The 9,235-nt window shown below is 47.2% G+C and overlaps 1 protein-coding gene across 1 annotated transcript; it reads left to right on the top strand.

The window, feature by feature from the left end:
- Positions 1-3,786: 3,786 nt before the first annotated feature.
- LOC122235829 (T-cell surface glycoprotein CD1a-like) lies at positions 3,787-7,308 on the top strand. Its single transcript, XM_042976109.1, has 6 exons — positions 3,787-3,969; positions 4,538-4,804; positions 5,482-5,760; positions 5,959-6,237; positions 6,570-6,660; positions 6,804-7,308. The coding sequence occupies exons 1-6, from the start codon at positions 3,909-3,911 to the stop codon at positions 6,865-6,867; spliced, it is 1,041 nt and encodes a 346-aa protein (XP_042832043.1). The 5' UTR covers positions 3,787-3,908; the 3' UTR covers positions 6,868-7,308.
- Positions 7,309-9,235: the final 1,927 nt, after the last annotated feature.

Below are 9,235 nucleotides of genomic sequence, written 5' to 3'. Positions count from 1 at the left end.
CTGGGAGAACTGGACAGCAACATGCATAAGAATGAAACTGGACACCTTTCTTACACCATACACAAAACTAAACTCAAAATGGATGAAAGACCTAAATGTGAGACAGGAAAGAATCAGAACCCTAGAGGAGAAAGCTGGCAACAACCTCTTTGACCTCAGCTGCAGCAATCTCTTGCTCGACACATCTCCAAAGGCAAGGGAATTAAAAGCAAAAATGAACTATTGGGACCTCATCAAGATAAAAAGTTTCTGCACTGCAAAGAAAACAATCAACAAAACCAATAGGCAACTAACAGGATGGGAAAAGATATTTGCAAATGACATATCTGATAAAGGGTTAGTATCCAAAATCTATAAAGAACTTACTAAACTCAACACCCATAAAACAAATAATCCAGTGAAAAAATAGGCAGAAGGCATGAATAGACACTTTTCCAAAGAATACATCCACATGGCCAACAAACACATGAAAAAATACTCAACATCACTTATCATCAGGGAAATACAAGTCAAAACCACATTGAGATACCACCTCACACAGAGTGGCTAAAATGAACAACTCGGGAAACTACAGTTGCTGGCCAGGATGTGAAGAAATGGGAACCCTCTTGCAATGTTGGTGGGAATGCAAACTGGTGCAGCTGCTCTGGAAAACAGTGTGGAGGTTACTCAAAAAATTAAAACCTAGGATTACCCTGTGACCCAGCAATAGCACTACTAGGAATTTATCCAAGGGATAGAGAAGTGCTGATGCATAGGGGCACATGTACTTCCATGTTTATAGCAGTGCTTTCAACAATAACCAAATTATGGAAAGAGCCTAAATGCTCATCAACTGATGAATGGATAAAGAAGATGTGGTTTATATATACAATGGGGTAATACTTGGCAATGAGAAAGAATGAAGTCTGGCCATTTGCAGCAACATGGATGGAACTGGAGGGTATTATGGTAAGTGAAATAAGCCAGGCAGAGAAACACAGCAATATTTTTCTAGATATGTCTCCTGAGGAAACAAAAGCAAAAACAAACTATTGGGGTTACACCAATATAAAAAAAAACCTGCACAGGTAAAAAATCTATTCACAAAACTAAAAGAAAATCTATTGAATGTGAGTAGATATTTGCTAGTGATATGTGTGATCTAGGGTTAGTATCCAAAATACATAAAGAACTTGTACAACTCAACACCCCAAAAAGCAAATAATCCAATTAAAAAATGGGCAGAAGAGGGGCGCCTGGGTGGCTCAGTTGGTTAAGCGTCCAACTTCAGCTTAGGTCACGATCTCACGGTCCGTGAGTTTGAGCCCCACGTCAGGCTCTGGGCTGATGGCTCAGAGCCTGGAGCCTGCTTCCGATTCTGTGTCTCCCTCTCTCTCTGCCCTTCCCCCGTTCATGCTCTGTCTCTCTCTGTCTCAAAAATAAATAAACGTTAAAAAAATTTTTAAAAAATGGGCAGAAGATATGAACAGATATTTCTCCAAAGAAGACATCCAGATAGTCAACAGACACATGAAGAGTTGGTCACTATCACTCATCATCAGGGAAATACAAATCAAAACCGTAAGGAGATATCACCTCACATCTGTTGGAATGGCTAAAATTAAAAAAAAAAAAGCATAAGAAATAACAAGTGTTGGTGAGATTGTGGAGAAAAAGGAACCCTGGTAGACTCTTGGTGGGAGTGCAAATTGATGGGACCACTACGGAAACAGTATAGAGGTTCTTCCAAAGCTAAAAACAGAATTAGCATATGATCCAGCAATTCTACTACTGAAAATTTACTCAAAAATGTGAAAACACTATAATGAATAGATACATCCAGCCTGAAGTTTACTGCAGCATTATTTATACTAGCCAAGATACGGAAGCAGCACAAGGGGCCATGGATAGATGAATAAAAGAAGATGTGGTGTATATATATATGTACAAGGAAATATATATATACACAAGGAAGTATTACTAAGCCACAAAAAGGACAGAAATCTCACCATTTGCCACAACATGGATGGAGCTAGAGAATATGATGGTAAGTGAAATAAGGCAGAGAAAGACAAATATCCTATGATTTCACACATTGGTGGAATTTTAGAAACAAAACAAATGAAACAAGAAAGGGAATAATGAAAAGACAGACTTTTTTAATGTTTATTTTATTTTTGAGAGAGACAAAGTGCAAGCAGGGCAGGGGCAGAGAGAGAGGAAGACACAGAATCTGAAGCAGGCTCTAAGCTCTGAGCTGGCAGCACAGAGCCTGACACAGGGCTCGAACTCATGAACTTCCGAGATCATGACCTGAGCCCAAGTCGAAGACTTTTAACCAACTGAGCCACCCAGGCGCCCCTCAGACTTTTAATAATAGAGAACACACTGCTGGTTACCAGAAGGGAGGTGGGTGGGGGACAGGGGAAATTGGTGAAGAGGAGTAGGATTATCCTTATATTGATGAGCACTAAGTAATGCATAGAATTTTTCAATCGCTATATTGTACACCTGGAACTAATATAACACTGTACGTTCAATGGAATTTTGAAAAACCAACCAAAGGGAAAGAAAACACCAACTCAGCGCACCAAAATGTATAGTTCTCGGTTTATGTGTTTTTTCCTCCAGCATAGACTAAAAGCTCCAGGAATAAAATGATTGCATTGTGAACACTGTATTTTCATGAGTGCAGCAAGGTTCTTGGATCCAGGCTGGTGCTAAGTGACAGGTGAGTGAATACATTTTTTAATTTTGTTATTTAAAATTAAAAAAATATATTATTTTGAGAGAGAGAGAGAGAGCAGGGGAGGGGCAGAGAGAGAGGGAGACACAGAATCTGAAGCAGGTGCCAGGCTCCGAGCTGTCAGCACAGACCTGGACACAGGGCTCGAACTCACAGACCTCGAGATCACGACCTGAGCCAAAGTCAGACGCTTAACTGACTGAGTCCCCCAGGCGCCCCTGGCGCGTGAGTATATTAATGCAAGTCACACAGACAGGGAATTCTTCAGATGTTTCAATGTCCTACAGTCTCTGGGGTGGCGACTGGTTCCTCCCTCAGAATAATGGCGTATTGGTGGGTGCTGACACTGTTCCACAGGCAATGGTGGGGGAATCTGGAAACGCAAATAGAGCAAGAGTTAAAAAGGAAACCATGGGCACAAAATGGCGGCTTGGGCCAGGCCAACTCCCCAAACCTTGTTGAACAGCTAACCTAAGTGCAGTTCCAAACTTGCCCAGAAATGTAAGTCTTCCCCTATCAGTGAAGAATCCTCTGGTTAGTGCCAATAAGGTCCTCTGTCACATGGACCCTCTCCCTCTCCATCCCACAAGGAGGGGAGGTCATCTGCATGATTAGACCCCTATCTTCCCAATTAAGGGAAGGTGACCTTCAAATCAATCTGCTTGATTTTGTATTTGAACACAGGCAGTGAGAAGTCAGAGATGTGAATGGGCTGGGGTGGGGGTGACACAGGGAAGGAAGTCCATGGGGAGTGACCCAAGGGCACGAGGGACAGGGTGACAGCAGGGTCCAGGGTTGGGTGCTGGGGAGTCGTGTGTCTTCATGGGTTACTGTCTGGATGAGGAGAAAAGGCGCGAGAGGTAGGGTCCCTTTTCCATGCCACACGAGACTTGTTCCCCAGCCTGAACAGGGCCTGAATCAGGGCCTCAGGGAGCACGACGGAGGCTGGTGACAGGGAGAAGCTGGAAGCCGAGAGGAGGGTCAGACCCGGAGGGGAAGTGAGAGTCTGAGTAGGTGCCCAGGGTTGAGGGCGGAGCCCATTTGCATTGTCGCGGAGACTCAGGGCAGGCGTGTGTGTTGAGAAGGAAGTCAGAAGAGAGGGGCTGCGTGTGGGGAGGTTTGTGAGAACAGACGCCAAAGACCCACTTTCGGAGAGAAAGAAAGAACATCTGCACATAAGATGCTGTTGTTGCAACTGGTGTTGCTCATGGTTCTTGTCCCAGGTGGTGACACTGACGACGGTGAGGACTCCCGGTGGGAGCATGTGTCTGTGTGTGTGTGGGGGTGTGCGCGCGCGCATGTGTGTCATATGTGCACACGTGTGCAAGTCTGTGCGTCCTGTGCAAGTGTGTACACATGTGTGCATATATGTGCTTGTGTGTTGCATGTGTGTATAAGTGTGTGCGTATAGGTCCCTGTGTGTGAGTCTCTGTGTCCGCATGTGTGTATGTATGTCTGTTTGCATATTTATCTATGTGTGTGCATACATGTATAAATCTGAGTGTGTGGGTGTGTCAGTGGGTTTGTGCACATACCTGTGTGTGCACTTGTGGTGTAGGTTCCCTGCCACACACCTGGGGAGTGAGGGATGTCAGCCTGGTTCCTTCTTGAGCGTCTCTGACCCCAGGTCCCTCTGCCCTTCTAAATGAAGGGTATGAAGCTCGGGACTCCCGGGCAGCACATGTCTCCAGAGAGAACTATGGCTCCCTGTCCTCCAGATTTTGGTGGCCTCCCTGGCACCTCAATTCTGCATTCTCTGTCCTTCCCAATGCCATTCTCTTCCTCAGTCTATCTGTTCCTGTGGCACAGATTTCCAGGAGCCAGTCTCCTTTCGAACCATCTTGACAACATCCTTTTACAACCATTCCTGGACACAAAATCTGGGCTCAGTTTGGCTGGATGAACTGCAGACTCATGGCTGGGACAGCAAGACGGGCGCTTTCAGTTTTCTGCGGCCCTGGTCCAGGAGCAACTTCAGCAATGAGGAGCTAATGGAACAAGAAAAGTCATTTTATACATTCTCCATCAGATTTCCTCTGATCTTTCAGGACCATGTCAGTGAATGGCAGCTTGAATGTGAGTTCAGTTCCCTCAGGGCAGGTGGGATAGAGGTGGCCGGTGTATGTGTCTTGAGTTTCTTTTTCCTCCAGGAAAGAGCCTCCACTGGCTTCTGAACCTCATATTCCCATCATAAAATGGAATCAAACCGTGTGTTCAGGGGGCAGAAACTAGGACTGATCTTGAAAAGCTGCATGTTCTCTGCTACTTCCCCTTGTCTCATTGACCTCAGGCTGTGCTCGAGTTTCTCCACTAGCTTCTCCTGTGATTACCCCATTCCCTGGCCTCTAGCCAGGCACATCCCTCTCCTTCACTGTGTGACAGATCCTTGAAATGTGCTTTTCTCCCCATTCAATCCCGTCAGCAAACTTTGTCTACGTGTTCCCTATACCCAGTGCTCTCCCTTCACCCTAGATGATTTTATCCCAGCTCTCCCACGGAGTTCTCCCCTGTTCTCTGCCCACATCCTTCCTGTTTCCCCTAAAACATTTGTTCCATCTCCAGTAATTTACCTCTACCTCTGTCTCCGGTGACCACCACTTCCCATCTGTCTGAACTTCCACTCAAACCAAACTTTGTTCCATTCCCTCCAATACGCTCAACTTCTCCCTCTGATTCACCCATCGTTGGCTTCTACTCACTTCATTTCATCTCTTTCCCTCCCCCTTCTTGTAACCCAGAGCCTCCCTTTTCAGATCCCTTTCAGGTACAGGTGGCAAAAGGCTGTGGGCGACATGTTGGGGAACGGTCAGTAGGCTTCATGAAGATTGCATATGAAGGATCAGATCTCGTGAGCTTCCAGAACACGTCATGGTGGCCATCTCCAAAGGGAGGAAGGAGGGCTCAGCAGGTCTCCAAACTATTCAATCAGTACCATGTGGTCAACTTACGAATACAAGCAAGTATTAATGACGCCTGCCCCCGTTACCTCTTGGGTCTTCTTGATGCAGGAAAGGAAGATCTTCAGCGACAAGGTCAGTCCTGCTTCTTCTTTCCAAGAATTCTCAATCTGCAGTCATACATTTGCACCATTTCCTCAAATTCAGGGGAGAAGGGGGCAAGGGAGAGAGGTGATGATGGTGATAGGTTTCTAGAGGTGGAAAGATGTGTGTATCTAAAGTGATGTGAAAATCTACCTTCTCAGTCTGAGAATTCCTGTCCTGTCTCTGCAGTGAGGCCAGAAGCCTGGCTGTCCACTGGCCCCAGTCCGGGTCCTGGCCGTCTGCTCCTCGTGTGCCACGTCTCTGGCTTCTACCCAAAGCCAGTGTGGGTGACGTGGATGCGGGGTGAGGAGGAGCACCAGGGAACCCGGCGAGGTGACATCTTGCCCCATGCTGATGGGACATGGTATCTTCAGACGTCCTTGGATGTGGAAGCCAGAGAGGCAGCTGGCCTATCTTGCCGAGTGAGACACAGAAGTCTAGGAGGCCAGGACATGGTCCTCTACTGGGGTGAGAAAGGGTAGGGGTCCAGCTGGGAAAAGGGGTGGGTGGTCCTGAAGCAGAGCAGGAGAGTGAGATGAAATATTTGGGATTCTGGGGACTCCAGACCATAAAGGACAGAAATGTAAGAACCCAAGAAATGGAGAGCTGAGGGTGAGGGTCCTATGGATGTGGGAGGAAGTAAAGGGTTGGGTGAAGTCCATCACTGAACAGGGATGGGAAAAGAGAAAGAGGAAGGGTGGTTGGTGAGACAGAGGGTGACGGGAGCAAAAGGGACCAGGAAGGTGCAGGTCAACCCGGGGTGGATGGGAAATGACACCCTCTGTGCACCAAACCCACAGAGCAGCACCGCCCCGTGGGCTTGGTCTTCCTGGCGGTGGTCGTGCCCCTGGTGCTTCTGGCAGGTCTTGCGTTCTGGCTCTGGAAGCGCTGGTAAGTCTGGAACCACCTTCCTGCTCTTTCCCAACTATGTCCCCACCTTTCTGTCTGTCCTCAGCCCTCCTCCTCACCACGCCGTTTCCCCTGGAGTCCTCACCTCCACCTGCTGCAGAGCATTTCCAATCTGTTCCTCCCAGGAAATCACACTGGAGACCTCAGTGCACTGGCCTCCCAGCCAGCCCAGGACCAGGACGTCCCTGAACCCAGCTCAGATGATGGACTTGCAAGTCTCTGTGTGCAGCTTTTGTCTTTTCTTTCTGCCCAGTGATCAGTTGTCAAGACGAGGAAAGTGTAATTTAGCAGAATTTGTTGTTCTGACCTGATTCTGGGGCTTAAATATCAAAAGTATCTTAGAGTAAAATGAAGTCCCAGAAACCTCCATGAGCCACTTCCTGCAGTGAGCCGTCCCTTCTTCACAAGTCAAGAAATTTTTGCTTGGCGGGAATTAGCCCCACGTTTTCCTGCACTTGCAAATCTATTCCTGACTCCCAGCCCTTGTTACCAACAGTTAGGGTCCTTTCCTTTCTTATTCTTAGGACTTTAGAGATGAGGTCCATGTCTTTTTAATATTTGTATCCTTGGCAAGGAATCTCCCCTGCATGGAATATGCCCTCAATAAAATCTGTGTTGAAGTTTTGTCAATATCATAGGTTTTTCTTTTTCTTTTGCCTCGTGACATGGTTGTAGTAGTTGAGACATTTGCACATGTGGACATTCACGGAAAATAACGTTGAGGATGGGAGAGGTGGCAAAGGTGAACATTATTGGGAAAGGGAGAGCAAATTATGGGACTTCCCCAAACTTCTCTCCTAAATTAGACTTGTTGACTGGTTCTCTAGGGTCCAGTCCACCTTGTCACCCTCGCATGGCCACCATGCGGTGTTTGGTTGGTTGACTCCACCCCCAGGTGTAGCCCTGGGCTCCGATCACCTTGAGTCTCTCAGGAGAAAGTATCCTTGACAATGTGACAGGATGACGGATGGGCAGGTTACATCAAGTTCAGGCCAAGACAGAAGCTACTTGTCCTTGGTCAGAGTGAGGGTTCAGGGCTAGACGCCTGGTCCAGGTGGCTCAGGTCACAGGCATTATGACTCTTGTGGTCAACGGCAGGGAAAGAGATGGTGTCTCTTGTCCTGGATAATAAGGTTGGAGATATGAAGCCTGAAACAACTACAACCCATTTTTCAGCATCAGGGAAGCAAGGCTGAGGGTGACACCTTCATGCAAGAAGGGTGAGAAGTTGCGCACGTGAACTTTTCCAAGAGAGTGGATCCGAAGCGTTCTCATGGCGAGAATGAGAAGAAAAGAAAAGAAAGAGAAAGGAGAGCATCCAGATGGGAGCTGGTGGTTGTGTTGCCTGCTGTGCTTGTGGGCCTCGTGTCACCATGGGCACACACACCACACATCAAGTGTGTACTTCATTTTATGCTCTTTAGAGAGAACAGAGTTTATTGCTCAACAATGAAAAGTATTCAAATGTGGGAGGAATGCTACATAAAATATCGATTTTCATGGTTTGCTTGAATGCAAGCTTTCTTGACCAATTCTTCATTTTCTTAAAAAATGCTGCATGGCACACCGGAGGCTCTGCAGCTACGCACGGAGGCATTCGTATCCAGCTCCCGACACGCCCCGTGTGCACTGGGCTCCCGAAGTTCTTCAGGCCGTCGTCTCTGAGAAGTTGTTGGAAGACGTTCATCAGGAGGACCTTTGTTCATGTTACGTCGTAGTCTCTGCTGCTCCTGTTAGTGCCGGCGGGGGTCCACGTGGCCCATCGTGCCTCCCAGCTTTCCTCCCTGGCTGGTCAGGAAGCCGCATGCTGTACAAAGGTACAATTTTCATTTAAAACGTTTTAAATATTTTTTATTTATTTTTGAGAGACAGAGAGAGACAGAGAGAGACAGAGAGAGAGAGACAAAGTTTGAGTGGGGAGGACCAGAGAGAGAGGGAGATGGAATCCGAGATAGACTCCAGGCTCTGAGCTGTCAGTACAGAGTCGGACACAAGGCTCAAACTCATGGACGGTGAGATCATGACCTGAGCTGAGATCAGGCACTTAACAAACTGAGCCTCCCAGGCACCTCCCCCCCCCCAATTTTCATTTGTGATCATACTTCATTGAAGCCAGAAAGAGCAGCCACAATGAAACCAAAACATCAGGAAACTGAAGGCAGACACACAGACCCACAGAAGGGACTGGAGCCCCAACAACCCTGGGCTTCTCAGTTCCGTCAGCTGATATATTCCCAGTATGTCTTCAGCTCCACAGGGTGGATTTCTGTCTTTTGTGACTGGACACTCCTCTCTGATGGATGTGGATGTGGTCCATGGGGAGGTTGGGCTAATGTCTCTTTTTCTTGCAATGTTTTTCCTCACTTCTCTCTTCCTCTCCCTGAGTTCTTGAAAATATTCCTTTTCTTGCCTGCTTGCCTTTTTCTTCATGTGTCCTCATCTGTCACACTCTTACCCTGTCTTGCTTGGTAATCCTGACATCTGGATGAGGCCCCATCCTGGGTGTTCTCATGGGCTTCTAACAAACCACTGGTCGGGAATCCATTGCTGGTTCTGC

Source organism: Panthera tigris, chromosome F3, assembly GCF_018350195.1.
Source record: "Panthera tigris isolate Pti1 chromosome F3, P.tigris_Pti1_mat1.1, whole genome shotgun sequence".
NCBI classification, from domain to species: Eukaryota; Metazoa; Chordata; class Mammalia; order Carnivora; family Felidae; genus Panthera; species Panthera tigris.
The sequence above is the reverse complement of the archived record's forward strand: the minus strand, read 5'-3'. Positions and strand labels throughout refer to the sequence as shown.

Coding starts and splice junctions, on each gene's coding strand:
- LOC122235829 (XM_042976109.1), top strand. CDS start 3,909: ATGCTGTTGTTGCAACTGGTGTTGCTCATGGTTCTTGTCCCAGGTGGT. Junction 3,970..4,537: donor AGGTGGTGACACTGACGACG/GTGAGGACTCCC, acceptor CCTGTGGCACAG/ATTTCCAGGAGCCAGTCTCC. Junction 5,761..5,958: donor GGAAGATCTTCAGCGACAAG/GTCAGTCCTGCT, acceptor CTGTCTCTGCAG/TGAGGCCAGAAGCCTGGCTG.